We start from the raw sequence: 27,007 nt of genomic DNA, 5'->3' as shown, positions 1-27,007 counted from the left end.
ACATATGACTTGCAAATAGCTTAACACGAAACATACTGCTACAGAAACATCGAGTTGCCAAAGCTAGCAAGCTCTACAGGACATGCACCTGCTCTCAGCCAGTGATTTCCTGTTCTTTTTCAAGATCATTTCGGTATAAAATAACCATCTTTGGATTGTAAAATGAAGACAAATACATCAGTACTAAAATATAAGAAGACAATGCACCTACTGGATATGTAAAATTGTCCGAGATGTCCAGTTTCTGGGTGACACACAGTGGAAACTTGCTAGAATTGGAGGCGGGCTCTGTAACGATTGACAGCTATGTTGGCCAATAAAACGGTGCCTAGTTTGGTTGAAAGGCACAACAAAGACATTAAACGGCCTAGATAAACATTTATTCACGTCATCAAAATATTGCCTTTATATTTATTTACTTATTTCTTTGTTTATTTAATTTTTTTCATTATATAATGAAAATCAGATTGAAAAGTTAATATCACTGTTTATGAAGATAACATTGGCCTAGTCTTTTTCTGCTGTTCTTGTTCTCACTTTTCTTTTAAAGGGCCTATTTTTGATATAAGTCTTCTTGTTTCTGCTCAAATGGTTTATACAATAATGAAATTATTTTAACTATATTATTTCTGTAGGAATTTACAAAGATTTCTATTAATTGATTTGTGTGTGTGTACATATAAATATATAAATATATATATATATATATATATATATATATATATATATATATATATATATATCAACAGAGGCCCGATAATAAGCCATTAATGCCATTCTAGTGTGAGAAAGAGATGTTGCATCTAAAAGTTACAGAATAGTTAATATAAATGTAGAGATCCCTGCTCTAAACTTAACACAATCACGGTTTGCTTTTCATTTTAAATTTAATTTACAAACCAATTGTTATTCATCAATATGTCAATTTATTTATTTATTTATTTATTTATCTTTATTCTGGAGAAGCATCACTTCAGTAACAGTTAAAAGAGATGTGGATGTTTTGCCGTCATGTGTGAAACCAAGATTCCTAAAACTCGTACAAATTTTGAGTGATCTGAAAACGAGGTTGGGTTTCTGTTCAGCTTTGACGTGAATGCTTAAGGTTAAATCCCAGTTCCCAAGTTTTCAGAAGTATTTGTGCCACAGACCCTTGCGTGAAACAGGTAAAGCCTTCTTGCAGGTACAGTATGCTTCACTATTTGTCAGTCCCATGTCATTATGGTGCTTTTTAACTGTTCTCCTTGAGGTTATGCGAACAAGATTTTGTTGTTGACTTATTTAAAAACCATTGACACTTTTTCACTGGTTTTTCACAAGATTACTCTTTTTGATTTTTATTTTTGTATTTTATACTTGTCAGATTTGGTAAAGATGTAGTCCTTTAATGAAGCTTTAATTCTGCATTCTTACAGGCCAAGACTTGTGACCTTATGTGCAACTTTAATATATTTTATATCTGATGACACCAAAGAAAATTCTTGATACATAATCATTGTGGGAAAAAAAGTATCTTGTTTAACTTCTTAATTATTTGCATTTTTCACACTCATCAGACATTTCTGTTACAACTAATGCTCAGGTCATTGTCTCAGTGATAACATATCACTACATTGGTGAAATCCTTGGGACAAAGCAAGATAAGGTTATTTGATGGCAAACTTCTCATTGTTAAACTTGTGTTTTGGTTAACACCGTGAAAGATACATTTGGTCAACTCTAAGACAATTTCCATTTAATTCTATATGAAAGTACAAATGCTCCTTGTTAGTTTTTTGGAAGATATAGACAGAGGAATGACATTTCCAAAAGATAAATCAAATGAATAAATTACAAAATGTGACTGAAAGTAAATAGAAAACTTTAATTTGTGGTGATGATTTGTGGTTACATATATTTTTGCTTTGACTCTCTTTGTCAAATTCAGATTCTCTTCTTGTAGGAGAAATTTTCCACAACTGAAAACAGTATGGAGACAACCACCCCCATCTACGATGAATACTATGAAGATGAACGTTGCAACACAACAAGCATCATTGATTTTGGAAATATCGTGACTCCTCTTTTTTACTCCATTGTGACAATCCTTGGTCTGATTGGCAACATCCTGGCCCTTGTGATTCTTGTAAAGTATGAGAATCTGAAATCCATCACCAACACATTGATCCTGAATTTGGCTATATCGGATCTCGTCTTCACTGCAAGCTTGCCCATCTGGGCCCATTACCACCTGTATGGATGGACTTTGGGGGAATCTTTATGCAAAATAATTCACTTTATCTTTTATCTTGGCTTCTACAGCTGCAGTATCATCCTCATCCTGATGACTGTTTACCGCTACATAGCTGTCATAGCTCCTCTATCTAATATTGTGTCTACAACAGGCTTCTACAGCATCATAGTTAGTGTGATTGTTTGGGTCATGAGTATCTTGGCAGCCAGTCCTGCCTATATCTTCTCTAAAACAGAGGAATCAGGCTACTGTGGCTACATGAAACAAAACTGGAATCTGTACTGGGAATATATGCAAAATGGTGTCTTCATGTTAAGCTCACTGGTATTTGTTTTTTGCTACTCTCACATCCTGTACAGGTTGCTGCGTCCTAGTCCCCAAAGAAGGAACAAAACTCTGAAACTGATTTTCATTCTCGTTGTTGTTTTCTTTGTAGGGTGGGCACCTTATAATATCACAATATTTTGGCAGACAACGCATTTCTGGCCTGACCAAGCTAAAGTAGTACTTGCAGACATCTGCGAAACTGAAAAAAAATTGCATTTCGCTTTCTACATCAGCCGATTCTTCGCCTTTTCCCACTGCTGCCTCAACCCAGTTTTTTATGTGTTTGTAACCGTAAAATTCAAAACTCATTTGAAAAAAATACTCCAACGCTGGTGCAACAAAAAGAGTGTCCAAAAAAGACAGAGCCGATTAACCATCGTATCATTAACAAGTGGTGAGGATCTCAATATGTAGTTGATGTAGAAAAAGAACAAAAAATGAAAAATAAAAAACAAAAAAAAACAAAACACAGAGTTCCTCTTAACCCTTATCTTTCATTTGGTATAGGTAAATGCGGAGTGACTATGACAAGCTTCTTTTAAAGATTGTGGAAATAAACTTGCCTGAGCCATCTCTATCAATTGGGGTTGGTATGTAAAACTCAAACTAAGAGTTTGATTCAACATTTAAGTGTTTAAATTTCAACTATTTCAACTGAATTGCAACCATTTGCTAAAAAGCATTTTCTCTGTTTAATTTTGTCCAAAACAAATAGAAAAATCCAGAGAAATATTTTTCTCCATCTTTTTTCTTAGTATGAACATGAAAGCTTTCAGAGGAATTCAAAACCCCCTTTAATGTTTGTAAGTTGTACAAATAACTAAAAATGAAACCATTCTGCTGAATTCAAGCTTCTGCATGAGTGGCAGGGTACACCTTAAACAAGCTGCCAGATCACAAGATAACAGAGATGAACAACCATGTTTGCCTAGAAACACCAATTAACCTAAAACACACATCTTTGGACTGGGAAGGAAAGCAGAAGTTCACAAAGAGAAACTATTTATGTATGAGGAGAGCACACAAACTCAACACAGAGAGGCACCAGCTGATGCTTTTAACAGGAACCTTCTTGTGGTCAGGCATAGATCCTAACCACTCCTAACCAAAGCCAGTAAATCCCTGCAAGTTATAAACACAGCCAATGAAGCCATTCGGACAAAGGATGAACCATTTTCGAGAACCAAGAGAAGAAGTGAAGCTGCCTTTTGGGATTATGATGATCTATACAACTCAATGACTACAAGGGATCAACTGAGAGGAATTTATTTTCAGTCCTTTAAAGTTTTCTGGTGGAGGGCTAAACACGTTGGTACTCTTACAAAAGAATTTATTTTAACTTAGGACCAGAATTTTTTCAGAAAACATTTAAGATTTCAGACAACTTGATTGATTCCAAAAAGGCAATTCATGTGTAGTTCAGCCACATCCACATCACAAAATCAGTCCTCAGAGTTTTGTGTGCTTGTCACTTATCAGAGACTACTTAATGAGAATTATGTTTGTTTATATGGATTTACCAAGATCCTTGTGTACTTTGATAATTCCACTGTGTTTTTATATTTGATGAGAATATCTGATTCAGGACATTGTATTTGCTCAATATAAAGTGTTCATTGACACATATTTTTAATGATTGTTTTGTAAATGTTAAATTAACTGTTAAATGTATTTTAAACAGTAGGCCTACAGAAAATAAATAGAGAGCTGACCAAGGATTGGTCAGAAAAAACAGGGCCCTACATGGCATTGTATCTGCCAAAGAAAGGATTATTGGCCTGTATGTAATGTGTTTCTCATTGTAAAGTTTTAAATAACTGATTGAAATTTATATGCAATGTTTGTTTTTTTATTTGCATGATTTTTTTTTTCTTCTGACCTGCAAGTCTTTTGATGCCCTTGCTCGGCCAACCTTGTGAATAAAGATTTGTTCTGAAAATTTTGCCTGGTAAAATAAAGTTAAAATGCTGGATTAAAGGTTGAAAGCTCCCCGAAAATAGTTAGCGCTGTCATGCCGGTTAACAGTAGCATGAAGCTTTTGCTCTCATAGCTACTCACAGCTGGTTTGCAATATTCAGACCAGGCTGGTCAAATTTACTACATGGTGAGGTTCAGTTGCTTCGGATTACATAAAATGAGGAGGAATTGTGTGGCTTTGGACTTGTTCCAGCCAGACAAGCTGTTTTGTCAAAAATGCAGATTCTCTTTAACTTCTTTACAGTTTAATGAGTGGAGCAAAAACATCGTTGGAGTTTAGTCACTGAGAGAGATTATTGCCAAACAATGCACTGCCACATAAAATCTAGAGTGCTTGAGGACATAAAGGGTGTAATCACTCCAAAAGTACTCCAACAGTAGTGGTTAATTTTCAATCATACAAGTGGAAATTTGTCTGTCATGCTCTTGCCTATAGATTGTTCCATCCATTATCTTGTCAAAATTCCATGTTGTTCAATATGATTTCTAATTTTTAATCACATTATGCTATTAATGAGGTGATTAATGAAAAATATTTTTGTATAACTGTAATATGAAGCTAAGGCTTCACATGGTTCATGAGTTGATTATAATGTTTACTTTTTTATTTTTTTATTTTTACCATGTCCATGATCAAAGAATACATTTCTGCCCAATAAATTGCTTTACAACAAACCTATTACAAAATATTTCTATATTAAAGAGAATGAAGAGAATAACAGAAAAATACTTAAATCAGACATCAAATCAGAGCACATCTGTTGAATTAATCCTCTAATTTCACAGATTTCTCTACAAACTTATAAACCAATATCAGTAAAAAACTAAACATGCACATAATAAATAAATAAATAAATAAATAAATAAATAAATAGGAAACCAATTCTAAAAAAAATGGGGTTGATCTTCAATACCTCTTTTTGCAAGAGACCATCATTAACATTTGGGAAATTCCAAATTCTTTTGTTGCCTTGATGATTGCAACATGAGCACACCATCTATGGTGACTGTCTAAGTAAGGAAAAAAGAAATATGGAATGCTTTTGGATTTTGTTACAATGCAAGGGCTTTATTTTAATTATTATTGCAAAACTAGAACATTTTCTTATTTAGACATTTATTTCCTGTTAAAATATAATAAACATGCTTCTTCATATAAAATAATAAACACTATAAAAGTCTGTTTCTTGTTCATGTTTAGTTCTGTTTTCGAGAAACCAGTAAGCCTCTTTTTTCATAATAGTTTCTGCTAAAGCAGTATTTCTGACTTAACGTGAAACAAAAAGGGGAACTTCTAGTTTACTTTATTATGTCTCAACTTCTCTGCGCCGTGCAATTCAGCACAAGCCCCGCTGGCTGATGTTTGAGGTAACCTGCTCAGTACTTAGACTAACTTCTCTCTGCAGACTTATTCCCTGTCAAAACATAAAAAATTAGAAAAAGAATATTTTAGAATACTTTGTAATTTTTATAAACGATAGATATTGAAATAATGCAGATATAATGTGATTTTTATATGTGACATATATGTCTATATATTTATATATATATATTGTTTTTTAGGTCTACCACAATGGAGAAAAGTGACAACATGACCAGTGACAAATACAGCGGTGAAGGGGCTGAATTTCTTTGTGATTTTGTTGATTTCTCAATCTTCAACGGAGTCTTCTTCATCTTAATCTCCATCTTCAGTGTGATAGGAAACAGTCTCCTCATATGCATTCTTGTCTGCCATGAAAACCTGAAAAATGTCACCAACGTTTTTGTCCTGAACCTGGCCTGCTCCGACTTAATCTTCACTGTCACGCTTCCATTTTGGGCCACCTATCACCTCCACCACTGGATCTTTGGCAACTTTTTATGCAAATTCATAACTTGGGCTTACTTTGTTGGACTGTACAGCAGCATTATTATACTGACTGCCATGACTGTGGATCGGTTCATCACAGTGGTGCTGCACAACTGGCCGAACAACCATCTCAGGCAGAGGAAGTGTGCAATGGGTGCCTGTGTAGCTGCCTGGGTCATCAGTGTCATCACATCTCTCATTGATGCCATGAAAATAAAGGTGGAGGAGTGGTATGGTGTTTTAGAGTGTGAAGTTTTCACTGACGTTGATGTAGGACATTATGTCCAGCTGTCATTGCTTTTCTTTCTTCCATTTGCCATCAATATTGTCTGCAATCTTGCCATTATCAAGGCGGTTTTGGAGGCTTCAAACAAAAAGAAGCAAAGGGCCATAGCTTTGGTATTGTGTGTTGTTACAGTCTTCTTTATCTGCTGGGGACCCTATAATATTGTACTTTTGATCATGTCTTTCTATAAACCTGGAGTTTGCAAGTCACTTAAACAGCTGGACTTTGCTTTCAATATTTGTCGCATGATTGCTTTCTCTCACTGCTGTATGAACCCGCTGCTCTACATGCTCTCACAAAAGTTGCGAAAACATTTTAGTCATTTTGTGTCCTACAAGAGTGCATGTTGGAGGAACAGGGAAAAAAGCAGCAGTCAGAACATCTGTGTTATTCAAAATGTTGCTGATACAGCACAAACCTCAGCCGTCATATTGGAATTGCACAACAAATAGAAAAAGAGGTGCTTCTCACAGTTGAGGATGGATCCTCACTATCACAAGATACTTTCTCATAAGCTGCATAGGCTGTTATGTTAGATCTCATTATAGGGCTGTTCCTGTGTCAAGAACTTCAAATAATGCAATCATTGATTATGTGAAATTTTTAAGAATTCTTATGTGCATTGTTACCTTTGTTAAACTCCAAAAGCTTTTTTTGATGCCAAGATACCGCAGATCAAAGACAGATTGTTATTTCTGCAATGTGTAAATTAATTTTGTTTTCATTGTATTAGTGTCATCAAACTCCCTTGCATTGTAATGTGTTCAGTCCAAGGACAACAAAGTATGGATGGGAAAGAAAACCATATCAGGTTTCAGTTGTTCTGTTTGTAGAGTGAAATGGATGTGTGACCACTGCATTATGTATTTTTATTCTCCATGAAGGACTCTTTCCAAATCTAAGAAAGACCTGACCTAAAATGGACTATCCTACTCTGTAATGAGTATTTGTGTAATGAGCTGAAACAGGACTGGAGCCTTTAATTAAGTTATTAAAAATAAGTGTCTTACCAAATCAAAAAAAAAAAAGTTAAAACAATTTTTTTCATATTAAAAAACTAATCTCTTTAAACAAAGAGAATCCATTCTTTTTTTTTTATTTCTCGCTCTCTCTCTCTCTCTCTCTCACACATACACACACACACACACACACACAACTTTTAACAGAATGGTAATGGAAAAATAAACGCAGTATGTCAATCATTTTGTATGTTTTTACACTCAGTTTTTATTTTCACTGAACTTAATGTGACATTATTAAATGTAAAAAGTAATTTGCATGAAGAATGTTTAACTTTAGAAAATATGCATACATGGATGTGTACATACAGAAACCAATAATAGTGAAGAGTCATTAGGGAGCTGAAGAACTGGCCCTTTCTCCTCAGCTGAGCCTAATAATTTAGATCACTACGATGATCTAAAATTCCCATCATTGAATGCAACATTTCATATTAATAATAATCAGCATCAATACTAATTACCTCCGCCAAGGTGGTTATGTTTTTACTGGCGTTTATCTGTTTGTTTGTCTGAGTTCAAGATGACTCAAAAAATTGTGGATGGATTTCCATGAAATTTTCAGGAGTTGTTGGAAATGTGAAAAGGAAAACCTGATGCAATTTTGGTGGCGATCCGTATCACCTTTTGGATCCAGGAATTTTTTTAAGGATTCTTTAACATTGTGAGACAGGGCCATTTTCAACATTTATGCACAGAACTCCAACATAAATGGTGGGAGCACTTAGGAAAAATATACAGTACAAGCTTCCAACGGGTTGTAAAATATATTGAAGACAGATCCAGGTAAAGGAATCATTCTGGACAATTTGATCCAGAATGAAAAGATGGGGGGCCTTTTTCATCAGGAATTTTCATCAGGAAGAGAACAAATAATTACAATTTGGGGAGAACTGTGGCCCTTGGCAAAGGTTTGCACTCTCCGAATGCTTTTCTAGTTTATAGAGTATTATACATTACTGTTGCAGGGGTTGTTTGGTTTAGCATTTTGTAAATGTAAAATGAACATAATGGCATTTATACTCGCAGAATCTGATGTTTGTTTCAGTGTGAACCATCTAGACTGTCAATCTGTATTCGTGAACAAATAGTTTACTTCTACGAACTTCCTTTTCCACATTGTGACCGACTTTTTTCTTTTAAAAAAAAGTAACAGGTAATTTATGTGTTGGGCAAACTGTTGATCAAGTGTGTCAAACATATGATCAGAACTGTCCCTGTGAACAAAAGTTCTCTCTTCTCCATCTTAGGTTCTTGGGTGCATCTATTTGTGCCTACAATGTGTTAATATAAGTATTTCACATGAAGGGACAACAATTGTAATTCTAATCAAAGACTGTTATGTGCAGACTAGTGATGGAGAGATTCAATGATTTGAATCGATGGTCCGATAACAACGTTAATTATATGAGTGTAGGTTCAATATGCAACGGATACAACTGATGGCTAAATGCGCAATGTATCTTACTTATTATGTCCGCATCGGTAATATTCATGGTAATAGCTATTATAAAATACTTTCTCTTCTGCCCTCGGGTTTTCGAGGTACCTTGAACGCATCGTCACTTTTTTTTTTGTTAATTTTTTTTTTTTTTTTTTTAACGCATTTCTTTAATATAACTTATGGAAGCCTGGTGAATAACTCATCAGAGTTGGAAACGGGAAATGGAGGGAAGCGAGATTTCAGGTGAAGACGCGATTTACAATGTGAGTCTGAAGACATACAAGTCAAAAGTTTGGCGATACTTTGGATTTTAAAAAAAAAGAAGATGGGAAACTTGATAAGACACGCGATTTTCAAACAATGTCGTGCAGCTATAAAACATGTTAGCAGCACGACGAACATGGCAACGCACATGAAAAGGCGACATGGCATGGATATCTCGGAAACTGTTGTCCCCTCCGCTTCCTCTGATGTCTTCAGTAGTTCACAATCTGCACATTCATCATCGGGCAACGGCAGCAAAACTGGTGAGAGGAGTATTGGTAGCTTTTTCAACTCCGCAATTCCCCTGGCAGCTAACTCTTCCCACTTGCAGGCAATAACCAGCGGCATTACATACTTTATCTGTAAAGATATTCAGCCATACAGTCTTGTGGAGAACGAGGGCTTCCAGCAACTTCTTCATGTTTTAGAGCCACGGTACAAAATACCAGTTAGGGGGACATTTACTGACACGCACATCCCTGCCCTGTACAACAAAGTGAAAAGAGAATTGTCGAGTCTCTGAGTAATGCAAAGCAAGTTGCAATTAGTGTGGATGGCTGGACGTCTTGTGCTACTCAAACATACATAACTGTGACGGCTCACTATATTGATGATGACTGGAGCACGAAGAACCCTGTTCTCCAGACCAGAGCCTTCAATGAAGAACACAAAGGAGAAAACCTTGCAGTTTTATTGCGTGATGTTTGCTGTGAAAGGAAGATTGAAGAAAAGAAACCTACACTGGTCACTGATAATGCATCAAACATGTTACTGGCTGGAACGCTTGCAGAGATGAAGCCACATAAACGATGTATCGCACACGCGCTTAATTTGTCCTATCAAAAGGCCCTAAAAGTAGACAAGGTGTCAGTTCTCCTGGTAAAATTGAGGAAGATTGTGACATATTTCCACAAAAGCCCCAAAGCATGTGAAGCACTGCGTGAAATCGAAACCCAGCTGCACCTGAAACACCACAAACTAGTGCATGATGTTTCCACAAGGTGGAACAGTTCTTTGGACATGATGGAGCGTTTCTGGGAACAGCAGCCTGCTGTGACACTGTCACTAACAGCCAGGAGAGGAAAGACAAAAGGCCTGCCAAGCATCACAGATGAAGAACTCAAGTGTACTCCCTGAGATCATCAAACTAATGACCCCACTCAAAGTGGCAGCTAAGTGCTTGAGTGGGGAAAAGACCCCCACAATCTCCATCATCTCCCCAACGCTGGCCAAACTGAAGGAACATTTTCAGCCAAATGACAGTGACCTACAGGTCATTTTTGAGATGAAAGAGAATTTCAGATATGACTTTGACACCCGCTACACATATATTCAGGACCTCCTCAACAAAGCTTCAGCACTTGATCCCCGCTTCAAAGAGTTGGAATTCCTGGAAGATGACAACACTCGGGACACCATCTTCCTGAAGATAACAGCTGAAGTGGAAGAAATGGTAAGAAAATTTACAGGATCTTGTATCCAAAGTGTTTGTCCTGCTGTTAAATTGAAAGAAATCTAACGGCTTAAATGTGCTGATTGTTGTCAGGCAGAGGGTGATGGCGGCACACTGAATGAGAGACCGGCAGCTGACTCTGTAGCTGACCACCAGAGCTTCCACAGAGGGGATGACAATGATGAAGAGGAGGAGGAAGAGGCAGAGACAGGTTTGTGTTGTTTTAAATTTTAACATAGTTGTGAGTTGATGGTAAAGGATGTAGGATTTCATTATAGAATCATCCTGCAGTATTAAGTTTTATTTCTCTTCTCCCAGAACCCCCAAAAAGAAGTCACCCTTGGACCAGATGTTTGGAAATTTCTTCACTCCAAGAGCACCAAAGAAGAGCATCAGGGACAAAGCTAAGGAGGAAGGGATTGCTTATCTCTGAATGGGAATGCGTTGCAGTGGTGGAAAGAACAGGTGGATCTTCCACTGCTTTCCAAACTGGCCAGAAGCTACTTATCCATTCCAGCAACAAGTGTTCCATCAGAGCGTGTCTTTAGCACAGCTGGTGACATAGTTACAGCACAGCGCAGTCTGCTTCTACCTGAACATGTTGACCAACTAATATTCCTGAAGAAAAACCTTACAGTAAGCCATATGAAATAAATCCCTCAATGATGTAATCTGGCAGGACTGGATCACCATCAGTATGTTGGACTTTTTCATACATTGTTAGCAATTATGAAAAAGCTGTTTTATGAAAGGTTGCTATGTTTACTTTTGAAGTTGTGATAGTCAATGTATTGACACTTTTTTTTTTTTTTGCACTAAGAGGGAATGCAGTATTGACTTTGCACTTAAAAAGACACACCTCAGTGTGTGATGTTTACAGTTAATGTGCCTTTCAGCCAAATAATTACAGTTGGAACACGATATGTTAAAAGAACTGATAATGAGTGGTTCATTTTTTTGTTTTATTAAGAGGTCAAAAGAGAAATTCCTGAAGTAAATTTTAGTTTGTGAATGACAAACAAATGTAATGAAAAAGGCTTTTGTTTGATTTAGTTATTGGAAAAATAAAACAGTACTGTCTCTGTATGTTCCCTAGTGAATTGCATCTTCTTCCCAAGTTGAATTTATATGTATGTTTATTAGGAGCCAAACATCAAGTACATCATTCACAGAGAAAAGGAAGATAAAAATAATTGTAAGGTTGCTTAGAAACCAGATGTGGATTGTAAATTCCTTTGTATTGTGTTGAATAGTTTAGAGTCACATCATGAATCACATCATACTGGATCGCATTGTGTAAATTTGAATTGGTGTTAAATCATTAATGAATCAAATTGCATCGTGAGCAAGAGTGGATCGTATCGCATCGTATCTGCAGGGGCTTCACTGTATCTTTAATGTATTGTATCGCTGGCAGCGTATCGAGATGCGTATCGAATCGGGCTCAGTGATGGAGATTCACATCCCTAGTGCAGAGTACTATCTGAAGTTGTCTCTGTAGGACCATTCATGCTCCCTGACGTCAGAAAATGGGGACGCCAAATGTTTTCATGCTTTGCAGCTTCAAACATTCAAGCATCTTTTATGTTGCCGTAAGCCAGTTTCTCCACGAGTTTGCAGTGTTGAACTTGGAGTTTGCTTCCATGTTTTGACACTTGTTGGCAGTGATGATGTACTGCTACACAGTTGTTTTAAATCATCCAAAAACACTGGAAGAAGTAGAAGAAAAAATCCATTATATGCTTAGCTTTTTTTTCTTTTTTAACCTTCTTCCGTATCTTCTTCAGGTGCTTGTTATCTGGCTGTTTCTGCACCTCTTCTTCTTCTCTGGCTTGCTCCTTTCACCAGTTGTGAGTGAGCTATACAACTCAACACTGACTTCTGGAGATGTTGCTTCGTTTTCAGGTCAAGTGACACATAGCGAATCCACTTGAAAGCAGACCATTTCATGCATAAAACAATTGTCTGCTTATCTGTCTTCTGCATTGTAGATAAATAGGCCTTAAGTCTTGTTTTGTCTTTTTTTTTTAAAGCAGTGGTTATCAAACGTTTTGATCCACAACACTTAAGATAACATACTTTGGTGTTTACAACCCCCACTCCCACTCAATGCCTGAGTGAATAATTGCGTGATCTGATACAAGTCACACTTAGACATCATAAATATAGAGCTTGAAAACGATCAGAATATTCATGAATAACATGGAAAATTTGGTTTTTAGTTGTTCACTACTCTGACAAAACACCTACATATCCAAAATCTGATTTTCTTAAATAGATAATCTAAAATTCAGATTTTTAATATGGCAAGCAAACTAATTTTGTAGTTTATGCGTTAATGTTCCAAGGAATTTAGGTGCAGATTCTACAGATTTATCTCTGCAATAATGATGTAGGCTATATATAATACACCCTGATCCTGACCCTCAGTTTGAGAACCACTGCTTCAAAGAATGTACAACTACAATCTTTGCGTAATGGTCAGTTTTTCAAGATTGTAACTTTGATGGTTCTCTCTTGCTTTCTCTTATCTTACTCTGCTCTTCAGATGCCAGCTACCTAACTAGGTTCAATCTGCAAAGCTGCCCAACCTTGCATTGTATTGGACAGTATTAGTTTAAATTGTCCAATCACCATCAAATCAAATCAAAGATATGTTATTCATCCCCGAGGGTAAATTCAGAGTCCAAGGTCAGACATATAGACATGTAACATTCATGACAAAAGAGTAATACAGAACCAAGCTTAAGCTTAGGCCGTGCACTGCACGGTATCTCTGTTCTTATCTTACAAGATAAGAACAGAGATACATTAGGGGGGTCGAGGAAAAAAAAGGTCATGTAACTCCGGTCATACAGAGACACATCCGGACATACAGAGAAAAAACCTTAAAGCACAAACTAAAACAAGACACACAAAGTCCAGGAAGGCGGTGAGTCATGTGGGAGGGGACTGGGGGTGGTTGAGGAAGGGGACAGAGTGTCTATGAACATGTCTTCTTCCGTTCTCAAGGGGGGTTGCGCCGGCCTCAAGGCCGCTGGAGAGCCGAATCCAGATACGATTGTTGTTTGGGTTCCAGGCGAGGAAAACAATTTGCCCTCGGCCTTGAAGTCCATAACCATTCTCAGGCAGGCAGCTCCAGACAACCGAATGGGGGGGTCAATTTCCACCGATCCTAGTAGACATCTTCTCCATGTTGTTGTCGATTCTGCGGACCAGCTCCGGGACCATGGCCAAATGACCAGTATGGGCCAGACTGGCATCCTGCTGAAGGTCGAGTCCAGTCAACACAAGAGTCTGTGCACTGCTAGCCCGGCACATACCGTTACAGAATCAGAAGCCATCTTTAAAGAGGGTACACCTGTGAAGCAGGCTTGCTCACAGGACTTGTTATTTGTGCCAGTGCACTTTGATGAAATGTTACAAAGTGTCACAAAGTGGAGGTGGTGTGGACCCGAATGCAGAGATGGGAGCCAGAGATGCAGCATCTGGATGCTTCAATAAAAAAATAACTTAACTGAGGGCAAACTACACAGGGAGACTAACAGAAGTAAACACAGGAGGCTAACACAAACGTCGGACCAGCCAACAGAAGTAAAACCGAGGACTACAAATACTGGCAGAAACAGAACAAGACATAGGTGTTATCTATCAACTAACTGAGTCCAGGTGAAAACTATTCATTCATTCATTCATTTTCTGAACCGCTTAATCCAATTCAGGGTCGCGGGGAAGCTGGAGCCTATCCCAGCTGGCTTTGGGCGACAGGCAGGGTACACCCTGGACAGCTCGCCAGTCCATCGCAGGGCCAGGTGAAAGTTTTTTTTTTTTCTTTTTTCTAGTGTTGTGTGTTGTTTCCTGTTTTGCTTTTCCGTTCGTTAGTTTTCACCTGAAAACTAACAAACGGGAAAGCAAAACAGGAAACATCACACAACACTAGAAGAAAAAAAAAAACCCAGGAAACTAGAACACAAGATAAAACATACCATGACAAATAGCATATGGAGGGGGGGGTGTGGACAGGGTTCCTCATTCAGTCCTACGAGAGCTGCAATCCAACAGGTTTTCCATGTTTCCTGCTCCAACACACCTGACTCAAATTATTTTGTGATTGTGCACAACTTGAGTGTTTCATTTCAACAGACTCAGGTGTGTTGAAGGAGGAATACATTGAAAACCTGCTTGATTGTGGCTCTTGTGGGACCGGAATGAGTAACCCTGTTGTCCACCATAGAAATTTGGGGTGCCCTGTACATTTCTACATGCAGTTACTTCTTGAGTATAGTTGACATGGTTTCATTTTGCCCATCATACATGTTGTAGTAAAGTCTTATTTTCAAATAAGTTTTTTTTTTTTTTTTTTTTTTTTTTTGTTTAGTTTTCAGGCATTGGAGGTATGCCTGATTTTGTTTTCATTTGAATTAGTAAAACCTTGCATCCTATTCTCCCTAACAGGTCTTGTGATATATTTTCCATTTAGGAACTGAAAATAAACATGATGCATGGCGGTACTACTACAACTTTTTTATCAAGTAATGTCTCATGAGATTGGTGACTTATTTAAGCTGGTATTTTTGGACTGATGTTTTTACAGATTTTGTGCCAGGTATACAATGCCTGCATATGAAATAGAAAAAATACGTAAAAGTGCTTTTTACTGCTGCACTTTGACCTGCAGTATTGGTATTAAAAAATAAAACATAGTCAAATGTCTGAATGAGCTGCTTTCACTTCTGTTTCCCATTTTCCCAAAAGTTTTTTTTTTTGACACTGGTTCTTAAATTTAGCTGATTATTGCTTTTTTTTTTTTTTTTTTAAATCACCCCACTTTGAGTGAAATAAAACCAGCAGGATATGTTACATAAATACGACACATGACACAGTCACCAGGAGAATCTGAACAGCAGCTGGAACACGTGGCACATCCCCACTGTAAGGTATTTAATTCTTTTACAACATTAGTCCAATATAGTTTTCTTTTTCTATGCTGTGTCCCAGTTTTTATGTGAAAATCAAAGGAGGGAGAATGTTTAACATCAGAAAAACGTAAACTATAGTCGATTAGCATAATAAAAATATTAGTTAAAACTAAACAAAAGTCATGAAAATTTGCAAGCAAATGAGACTTAAAATTCCAAATATTGAAATTTTTACAATACTTTACATAAAATAGGGAAATTTTTGGAAAACTGAATTGAATTTTAGTTTCTAATGCTAATTTTATCGTCACAGACAACAAAGATACTATGCCAAATGTAATTAGTGTGATGCTTTTACGTGTAAAATTAGTATTCCTGTAAATTTTTAATTACCTGTATTTGACTTCCACGGTCCTGAATTGGATTAAGCGGTTAGGAACATGAATGAATGAATTAATGAACGTATTTGACTTGTCAACTACTTAGAGCTGCTGGTAATATGTTGTCCATCTGCAGGGTAACTTGACTTGAGTCAACATAGGATCTATATGTAATGATTTATCTGAAAAATCTGAGTAACAGTATTCTTACTTTTTTAAAAACCTTTTTAACATCTTAATCAAATATAAAAACATTATGAATGAACACAGCTCACCCCTGTTAATAAATTGTTAATAACATTGTATTCAATAAACAAGTTATTCAATATAAATATAAAAGATTTTAAATACTTACCATGGGCCTGGGCTGAATTGAATACGTTGAAGTTAAGTGAAAATTAAACATGTTGTCTGGAAAATCTAAAATCTAAAAAAATATTTTAGAAATCATAGTGATTTGCCAGAATTCAGGAGAAAAGTTAGCTCTGGAGATAGTATATGGTGATCAGCTTCCTGTGAAATCACAGTTAAATGATCATTTATACAAGTTCAAAGTAAAATATTCTTCCATATAGATTATTATGTTTTGAGGGAAGATATCTTGGTATCTTGAGGGTAATACAATATTTTTATATCTGGTAAAAGAGTTCAGGTGAGTTATTGTTGTTTGTATTGCATTTCTTTAAATGTCATTTATCTGACAAGTGACACAGTTTCTGATTTTTTAAGAAACTGACCTGATGTTTTTTTTTTCTCATTAGATTCTCTGAAACTTCTTCATACAACTTCAAGAAAAAAAGAATGGCCATGAGCAGTGATGACTATGACTACAACATTTTGTTTAATGGTACTGAAAACATGACACCAGAAAACCACCATGATTTAACAACCTTTCAGGTGTATCTATCTGTGTGCTCCATCCTCATCTTCTGCATCAGCATGCCTTGCAATAGCTTCATGCTGTGGGTTCTTCTGAGAGAACGGGCTTGGAAGATCACTTCTGATGTCCTACTTTTGCAAGTCACAGTTTCCAACCTTTGCTTCACTGCCACTCTGCCATTTTTAGCCTGCAATGCACTCCATGGATGGATCTTTGGAGAATGGGCCTGTGGAGTCACAAGAGGACTTTCTTTTCTTGGTTTGAACAGCTCTGCTTTAATCCTGACTACCATGACTTTGCATTTTTATTTCACTGTGGTTCAGCCTTCATGTTTCCCTGGACAGATGTCTAGTAAATCCAGAGTCATTGTTGCTAGCAGTGTAATGTGGCTGATGTCTGCTGCTGCCAGCATTAAGTTAGCTGTAAATAGTCGTGTCATAAGTTTTGGTAATATGGAAGTTTGTACAATTTGGATAGAGTCACTGACCATATTGTTCATTGAACTTAACATGGAGATTTGGGTTTTCTTTTTTATACCTTTCTTTATTGTCACATTCTGCTACATACACATGTGGATTGTCAAACAGGACAGGGTGAACAGTAACCCTCAGCCCTCAAAAGTGATTTCAGGGGTAACAGCTGGATTTTTCTTTTGTTTGACTCCGTACAATATTCACACGTTTGTGGAGTCTTTGATTATCGTGGGTGCTATTGAGTACAGAGTTGTATGGGGCCATTTAATGAGCCATGTAGTGTATGTTACTTTTACACTCAGTCACTTGTATCCCTGCCTGAACCCGATGTTTCATATGTTTCGAGTGCAAAGATTTAGGAGGCACATTCCAATGCCATGTATCACGTCAATCAAAAGAATGGATGGGGCCACAAGCGATACAACTGTGCAGTTTATGTCACTAAATAATACAGATGTGTGACAAGTTATTTCACTCACATAAACACCTTCATAGTGAGGAAATTAAAACAGATGCTTAATCATCACAAGAAAAAATCATATTAATGTTCTAACCCCTTTCTGCTTGGCTTACTGTTTTTGCAAGATATGGATCAGGTCATTAATGAATCACAAATAATGTTTTTGACCAGGTTATAGACAATGGAAAATATAATAATAACTATTTATCTTGTGCTGTAGGAAAAGAGCTACTAATTTTCACATGCCAAGTTCAGCAAAGTAAAATGTACTTATTTTGTTTTTCCTAAACTTAAATAGCCTGAGTCACAAATTTAAGTTGTTTCTAAATATCTTCGTCTGCTGTCTTTTGCCACTTACTGCAATTCACAGATTGCATCATATTAACTGGGGTAGAAAAAGGAACTATTAAGGCTGAAATTTTACAGTTGTTGCAATTTTTTAATGCGAAAGAGGAAGAGACGAAGCCAGAAAAAAAAGACTGTGAAGGTGAAGATGTAGTATTCAAGAAATTCAGCAAATTTCTAGTAACCTTTTATTAAACCAAAAAAGAAAACAAAATGTTTTTTTTTTTTTTTAGTATTACTTGAAATTAAACACATTGTAGGGTCTTTGTGCATGCTGAACAAATTTACCAAGAGGGGATATTAGGAATGAATGGAAGTGATACTGGTAAGAAATGTTTGTAGTATTATTTCATTCATTCATTATCCTAACCGCTTAATTCAATGAAGGGTGGAAGTTGGAGCCTATCCCAGCAGTCTTTGGGCGAAAGGCAGGGTACACCCTGGACAGCTCACCAGTCCATCGCATGGCCACACAGAGACAAACAACCATTCACACTCACTCCTAGGGGCAATTTAGAGTAACCAATTAACCTAACATGCATGTCTTTGGACGGTGGGAGGAAGCCGGAGTACCTGGAGAGAACCCACATATACATGGGGGGACCATGCAAACTCCCCTCAGAAAGGCCACTCTCCAAGCCTCACCCCAACAGAAGATCGAACCAGCGACCTTCTCGCCGTGAGGCCACAGTGCTACCCACTATTCCACTGCGCAGCCTCTCTGGCATTATTTTTCAGAGAAAAAAATCCCAATATACAGTAAAAGTTAATACTTTTTTTTTTTTTTTTTTTACCTTTGTTTATAATCATTTTAATCTTGTGCTTTTACATAAAGTCACGATAACTCCAGTTTTGCATTGTTAAAGGTCAGTTGTAAACTTGCCATAAGAGACATACCTTTGAGTTAAATATGTCTTGTAATACAGTTCTGATAAATAATTGAGAACTGTTAATATTTACTTAGATTTTACATCTTTGTGGGATGATTGAAAAGTATTTGTGATTAAAAATAACTTTTTTTTACCTTTGTTTATAATCATTTTAATCTTGTGCTTTTACATAAAGTCACGATAACTCCAGTTTTGCATTGTTAAAGGTCAGTTGTAAACTTGCCATAAGAGACATACCTTTGAGTTAAATATGTCTTGTAATACAGTTCTGATAAATAATTGAGAACTGTTAATATTTACTTAGATTTTACATCTTTGTGGGATGATTGAAAAGTATTTGTGATTAAAAATAACTTTTTTTTTACCTTTGTTTATAATCATTTTAATCTTGTGCTTTTACATAAAGTCACGATAACTCCAGTTTTGCATTGTTAAAGGTCAGTTGTAAACTTGCCATAAGAGACATACCTTTGAGTTAAATATGTCTTGTAATACAGTTCTGATAAATAATTGAGAACTGTTAATATTTACTTAGATTTTACATCTTTGTGGGATGATTGAAAAGTATTTGTGATTAAAAATAACTTTTTTTTTACCTTTGTTTATAATCATTTTAATCTTGTGCTTTTACATAAAGTCACGATAACTCCAGTTTTGCATTGTTAAAGGTCAGTTGTAAACTTGCCATAAGAGACATACCTTTGAGTTAAATATGTCTTGTAATACAGTTCTGATAAATAATTGAGAACTGTTAATATTTACTTAGATTTTACATCTTTGTGGGATGATTGAAAAGTATTTGTGATTAAAAATAACTAATGTTTTAAGTTATGATCAGTTCTAATAAAAAGATCCATCTGTCTGATATCTGAAAAGTTTTTTCCTCATACTGCAGATAATTGCAAACCACTTTTTTTTTCCCCAATAAACTTCCTGCACTAAATGATCTAAAGATCCAGTCCTCAATGTCCACTGGCTTGCAGGTTATAATTTAAAAAAAAAAAAGGAGAAAACTTCTTAAGACTTCATTTGTAAAAGGTGTGAAAAAGGAGAGTGAGTGAAAATGAAGAAAAGCACTTTCAGTGTAAATACAGTCTTACTGCAGCATGAATTAATACAGCTTTCATCTCTTACAGACATCCTGAGATCATAAACTGATTAAAACTTTAATTAAAAATCAGCTATACTAAAATACTATTGTTATAAGTGACCTGTGAACAGCAGGACCACTTAGTTTTGGAGTCATGATTGGTTTATGAGTTCATGTCTAGAATATATCACATGAAAAAAAGAAGAAGAAAAAAATGAGTTTGCACAACGATTTAAAACTGAGAGTATCATCTACAGATGAAAAACTGTATAAACACAGTTACGGCAGCAAGCGGAAAAATACTTCTTAAAATGATGCAGCAGAAAGTACAGAACAGCTGTAAAATTTGTTTCTAAAAATAGAAAGTCAAGTCCGTCATTGTTGGCATGCAGTTGTCAATGGCAACGTCACACAGTCTTTCAAGTTTCAAGTTATAATTTTCTTTTTTTTGTCACATGCACATGCAGTGAGATGCAGTCGTGCATGCTTCTGAGGCAGCACCCTCTCAAAGGCCTTCTAGTCATAAAAATGTATGGTATCACCAGTGACATTACCAGTCAGAATACTCTCTCTAACACTGCAGCTTAAAACATAATACTCGGTATAACATTAACCTTTAATGATTTTGCATGAGATAAAATAAAATGTATGTCCATTTTAGTTTATAGTAAACAAATATTGGGAAGATCATCCTGTTTAGATTGATCCTGAACATTAGGTGTGATCCTTGTCAGGACTATCACAGTGGGAGGATGATGAAACGGTGCTGCATGAGTACAAACAGTCTTGGGACATAACATTAGTTAAAAGAGTTGTTAAATTCTTAATATACCAAAATACTGGCTGAAAAGATGCCTCGCAGACTCCTAAACCTTGACAGAAGAGAGTTGATCTCACCAGTAACAATCTAAAGCAAATTGCAAACCAGAGTTCCCAGTAACATTTAGATCTACCACTTTGCTGGTTATGTGAAGGGCAACACACCGTACTCAGCAAGAAACTTAAATGATTTGCAGAGAATATCTGCAACATTGGTCTTTGCATTAAGAGTTATGTCTGTCACCATTAAAAAACGGATTTATATAAAGTTTAGGTTGCAATGTCAGTCGCCTTCTCCTGTCATGCTGCAGGGCCTCAATTTTTCTTAAGAGCAAATCAAAACTATCACTTTTCATAGTTTAACATAAAAGGAAACCTACAGTTAAATCCATCTCATGCAAATACTGTAAAGTGACTTAATTAGAATATTTTTTACAAAAGGTTGCAACCTATTTAGTTGTGTCAGAAATTCCAACAGCCTGCTGTACAATTGCAGAAATAATTGCAAGAATCCTTTCCTTAATTTTCTCAGAGCAAAATATCCTCTAACTTCATCACATGTAACATGTTTTTTAAAAAAAGCCCATCCGTACTTAAACATGGCTGAGTGGCAGGACCCCGGTGTCTCCACAGGGGGTATAGAGAGGAGTGTGCAGGGACAGCTCAGAAGGCCTCTGTAACAGCATTCCTATCTCAGGGGGAAGATTAGGCTTAATTAACTAAACCATCCAACATGCTTCATTGAGTGGATGCAAGTCAAGGACAGAGCAGTCGCGGGTGTACTCACACCTACTTTGGCAGGCAATGGCAGAGAGCTTAACGCCGATTTGTGTGAGGTGTGTTTGTGTGGTAGCAGAATACTAGAAGCACTCAGAGAGCGCAGACCTCTGCCAAGGGATTTTATTTATTTTATTATTTTCAATAGACATTGTGGGTATTATTTTTTTTAGTTAAAAGCTCCCATGGCAAAATTATCCCCATCCTCCTAGAGTAAAGAATCTTTTAAAAAATTCCTGGATCCAATTGGTGATCCATGTTACCTTCAATTTCCCATAACTGTCTTCAAAATCTGTCCATAACTTTTTGAAATGTATTGCTAACAGACAGATACACAAACCAACATGACCTCTGCCTTGGTGAAGGCAAAAATGAATGCCTAAGCAATGTAAAATCAATTTCAAAGTCAAGTACAGAAATGGGAATAACTTGCAACGTGTTCACAAGAGAGTAGATTTAAACTTGTACGGCACACATCATCCACTTTCTGGTTTAATTACAGGAACTGAGAAAATCTTTGCTCAATTCAAAGTTCAGGTTATTGTGCAACACCAGCATGCTGTAGAAAGAAAAAATAGATGACTGTGCATAAAACAATAGAATAACTTCTATTGCAGAGAAAAAACAAAACCAGAAAAATACGTTTTTCCTTACATAGCACTTCTGTAGGCCACAATTTAAGGTGTCCTACATTTTAAATTTGAGTAGAAAACTTTCTCTTTTTCCAGATAATTTTCTCAGCAAATGATGTTGTTGTTCAATCCTGTTTTTTAGCCATGAGCAAAACAGCTGTTGTTGTTTTCTTATATGGTGTGTACTACCATCCCTCCCTGGCCTTAACATTCCCTCCACACTCATCTTTTCTCCGGGGCAACTCTCCCTCCTCGTTTCTATCAATATCTCAACCGCTTTAATGTCAGTTATCTTTAATGATAATTACTCCAACCATATGTGACTTAAATTGATTCATTTTAATTTGTAGATTTGTGTGCTTTGTACTTATTGCTAATAAAGTCTCATTGCTTGCCAGTCTAGTGTGTCATGAAACTATGTGCAAACTGATGAAGTGTGTAAGCCTTAAGATAACAAACACTTGCTTTGGGGATTTAACATAAATTAAGAAGGTCATGTATGTCACAAACTTAAATGTTTAACAGTTCATTACAGTATTTAATCCTCAGATCTTGTTCAGATGTCATATAATAAAAATTAAAAGAAAAAATGTGCCATTTCACTCTTTATACACACAATCTTATCATCACAGTAAACACAAATTTCCAAAGTGTTTATTACCGAAAAATGCAATGATTTAGAATTGTGTAAAAGAAAATAATATTGATTTTCCATCTTTTTATGCAACATGATGGTCTGTTCATTTCCGCTGCAGTACTAAAGTTGTCCACTAGAGGGAATCTGGTACCATCCTAAAGCAGATGGCCCATGTTATTGATTTTAACTTTTTAATTTAATGAATAAATACATAGCTAAATCATAACACAATATAACAATAGTTAATATATCTATACATTCTTACACAAAGCTGAATAAAAGTTATTTGTATGTATTTGTATGTAGTTCTAATGTTGTGAACCTAATGTTTAATTTGTTGATTAACCAACTTTGTGATCAGTCATTAACTATGAAGAACAAATGCAGCCTGTCTGCATATCAGAGACCACCAGATCTCTGTTTTTTTTTTTTTTTAGGGTCGTCCTCCTTTACTCACCTGCTGTTTTCAGTTTGAAAAACCTAGTGATTAACTGCCATGGAGACTTAATTAACAAATCAAACATCTGGATATTCACACTAAGCCTTGCTGCCTCTTTAAAACTGGCTATTTGATGTATCAAACAGCGCATCCTGATGTTTCTCTCAAATTTTACCCATCTGGCTTCTTTTGTGTCTAAACTTCTTGCACTTTTTACTTTTTTTTTAAAAGTACATTTGTATTCCACAAGAAGATTGTGTTGTGGTAAGAAACAGACGAGGACTAAAGGACTGTGGACGTATATAGACCATGTCACGTTACTTGCAAAGTTTAAGTAACAGCAGTTTAAATGATAAGGCATGAGACACAAAAAGACTTTTTATCAAAGTTAATTTTTAATGTCATAATTATAATATCACATCAATTAATAAATGCTGAAAACACTGAAAAATGAAATCACTGAATTTCAGTGTCTGTTTAGAGCCACATATTCTAGTGTGCTGGCTTTCCTTTACACACATGTTGATTCAGCTCTGTGATGAGCTCTGTTGCTGGTGCTGAACCATTAGTTACAACCTTACAATCCAAAAAGCAAGAAGCAATAACATTGACAAGGACTTTTGACTGTCAGTATTGAGGCAATTATTTCAAAATGCTGGTCTTTTGCAGTTCAGTCTGGTGTTTTTGACAACATTTTTATCCTGGCACAATCCATACTGTGCTTCTTGTGAGTATACAGACATTCACTCTGACACTGCAAATCATGTGATGAAACTATTGAAGAATGTTGGAGTAGAGTAGACAATACTGGATAAACAAGCATATACTTAAAACATGCACAGCTTGTAGATCTCTTGAGAGTAAAATAGTAATAAAAACAACAAGCAAAAGCCTTAACTTAAATATTTTCTCATGATGGAGAGGTCTCTATATGTTGGAACAATGGCATTGTAAAACAGTCCTATGAGGCCTGCAGTCCTGCATGTTTTCAGTGTTTCCCTGCTCCAACGCAACCTGAATGAAGGCAAGAGCCTATGAAGTTCTGCACAATATTGCTTTAATTAAAAACAGGTGTGTTGGAGCAGGAAAACACTGAAAACATCCAGGACTGTGGCCCCTTAGTCCGTGGGAAAACTGTGGACCCAAGATGTTGAAATCAAACAGTTCTGTTCATCTATCTATCTATCTATCTATCTATCTATCTATCTATCTATCTATCTATCTATCTATCTATCTATCCCTGCTATAGATAGATAGATATATATCAATTATCCAATTATCAGACTGGCTTTTTGGAGTTAGTTCTCAATTTAGTTCTCAATTTTTTTCTTTATGGAACATATATGGAAATATACCTGCAATAAGTTCATCTCATTATCACAGACTAGATATGTTTACAGCACATGGCAAGTTAGGCAGCATTTTATTTAAAGACTGTTTTGCAAAACTGTTTCAAAAAACTAAAATATGATGTGATGATGTGACATATAATAAGCTTATTCTAAATAGATTTTGTATCACCTGCACTTTCATGACATATTTTGGTTGATTATTTATTCATAAACTACAAGAATTTAAATGACAAAGCTACTAAATAAGTTGGCCTAAACTCTTTAACAAATGTCATAGATTTGTCCACACTGAAATTTACATAGCAAGTCATTGACATACTTCTTTGTTAGAAGTAGTTTTTAATCCAAAGACTGAAAACATTTTTTATCTTGGAAGGTCCTGATAAGACCTGGATCTCAGGACCTGGCACTAACTCTTAAATGCTCTACCCACTGAGCTAATATCCTACCGTCCCTGCTTTTTGGCTTGCCCTTCCTTATCCTCAGGCTGCACCAGCTGCCGTCTACTTCCGACCACACTCCACGGCCCTGATATTTTGTCCTCTGCAAGCCTCGTCCCTCCTCTTCCTCATTTGTAGGTGTTCAATCTCCATTTTTTTGGTCGCAACTTTCCAAAAGGTGAACAGAAGTGATTTTCAATAGCACCGTGCATGACTAATGGTGGAAACATGTTAAAATCATCGCAGAAATGTCCTTGGGAAGACAAATGAATTTTCAGCAGAATAATTAACTTAATTAACAAATTTGCATGCATATTCATCAGGGCCATTGAAGTCTTTCCAGCTCAGCTTGATGAACGTTGCTGTGTAATAACCAGCTCATTTACATTCTGCCATCCACTGCCATTTGTGTGGATTACAGAGAAAAGGCAAAGTGTGTGTGTGTGTGTGTGTGTGTGTGTGTGTGTGTGTGTGTGTGTGTGTGTGTGTAAGGTGTTTGGGCTACATTATATGTGCACTCTATTTCTTTTTTTTCTTTTACAAATGACACGGAATGCTTGATGAATTGAATTGACATACAGTTTTGCTGGATGTGCTCCCCTCTGTTGGCCTCAGCTGTGTCCGCTTACGCACACTCATGCACAGAAGAGTTCATAAACACTCAAATATTCACACACACATACCTTATGGGAATGTGACTGATACAGGCCTGATTTTATGTGCTTGTGTGTGTGTGTGTTCTACACCCATATCTTCTTGCATCCCCCACCCCCTTCTCTCTGGTGGGCAGTTCTTGGCACCGATCCTGAGTCGTAAACTCTCCTGGGTTGCCAGACTGCGCGCAGTTAAAAACGCGAGGCCCTCCGTACCCCTCCCGTCTCTGCAGGGCAATCTTTAAAGGCAGCAAGGTGTGACGGCACAGACTGGCAGCTTGGCAGAGATGCCCGAGGATACCAACACTCCGTCAGCCGTGAACGGGCACCATCACATGGGCTTGCCTAACTAATATGCTCACCGTACATGTGCCTTTCTCATGCCTCATCTGTGCCAGCCAGAGACAAAGGAATTCATTAAGAAATTTCACATGGAGTTGTTTTGTGATTTATTTTTTTTTAGGGATACAATTAATTGGGAGTTTCGCACAAGCTAAGGTAACTGAGGGAAAGATTATCCAAATGAGTTTGGAAAAGTTAATTACACTCACTTGACTGTGTGGGCGCCCTTGATCTGGCAGGGCAGGAACAACAGGAACGTTTGTTTGCTAGAAGCTGGTTCATTGTGTTTATTTATTTTTGTAAGTTTTGTTGTATTAGGTTTTGAGGAGCAACGTCAACTCAAAGTTTTTAGAATTTCATCCTAAACCTAACGCAAGTTGATCTACGGCGGCCCTGAGGTGCATATCACAACTATGCTGGACAAAAATATAACTTGAAAGTAAAAAATGTTGAAACAGTTTAGAAAAGGCAGCTAAAAATACTTCCACAACAAACAAAAAACAAGATGTTCCGCACAGAGAAAATGATATGATCCTCAAAAACAAAACAAAGCCATTTACAAACAGTTTTTTTTTCCAGGAAAATAAACAAATAATGCATTTTACAAACTACATAATACAAAAC

General features: G+C 36.5%; 4 protein-coding genes across 4 annotated transcripts in view; 3 read left to right on the top strand and 1 right to left on the bottom strand.

Annotated features, from left to right (window-relative positions):
- Positions 1-27,007, bottom strand: part of fyco1b (FYVE and coiled-coil domain autophagy adaptor 1b) — a gene marked incomplete at its 5' end in the record, with an annotated part of 190,474 nt that overhangs the window by 26,693 nt on the left and 136,774 nt on the right. The window lies entirely within an intron of this gene.
- On the top strand, positions 1,970-2,974 carry LOC306758056 (chemokine XC receptor 1-like; the record flags this gene model as incomplete). The annotated part of the gene is made up of 1 exon (XM_079243272.1): positions 1,970-2,974. One exon carries the CDS (start codon positions 1,970-1,972, stop codon positions 2,972-2,974), a length of 1,005 nt encoding a protein of 334 aa, XP_079099398.1.
- On the top strand, positions 5,874-7,547 carry LOC306757981 (chemokine XC receptor 1-like). The gene is made up of 2 exons (XM_079243186.1): positions 5,874-5,905; positions 6,101-7,547. Exon 2 carries the CDS (start codon positions 6,111-6,113, stop codon positions 7,125-7,127), a length of 1,017 nt encoding a protein of 338 aa, XP_079099312.1. The 5' UTR covers positions 5,874-5,905; positions 6,101-6,110; the 3' UTR covers positions 7,128-7,547.
- LOC306758648 (chemokine XC receptor 1-like) lies at positions 15,743-19,507 on the top strand. The gene is made up of 2 exons (XM_079243988.1): positions 15,743-15,792; positions 16,916-19,507. The coding sequence occupies exon 2, from the start codon at positions 16,956-16,958 to the stop codon at positions 17,967-17,969; it is 1,014 nt and encodes a 337-aa protein (XP_079100114.1). The 5' UTR covers positions 15,743-15,792; positions 16,916-16,955; the 3' UTR covers positions 17,970-19,507.

This window comes from Telmatherina bonti, assembly GCF_933228915.1.
Source record: "Telmatherina bonti genome assembly, chromosome: 7".
Classification (NCBI taxonomy): domain Eukaryota; kingdom Metazoa; phylum Chordata; class Actinopteri; order Atheriniformes; family Telmatherinidae; genus Telmatherina; species Telmatherina bonti.
This window is presented reverse-complemented; position numbering and strand designations above follow the sequence as displayed.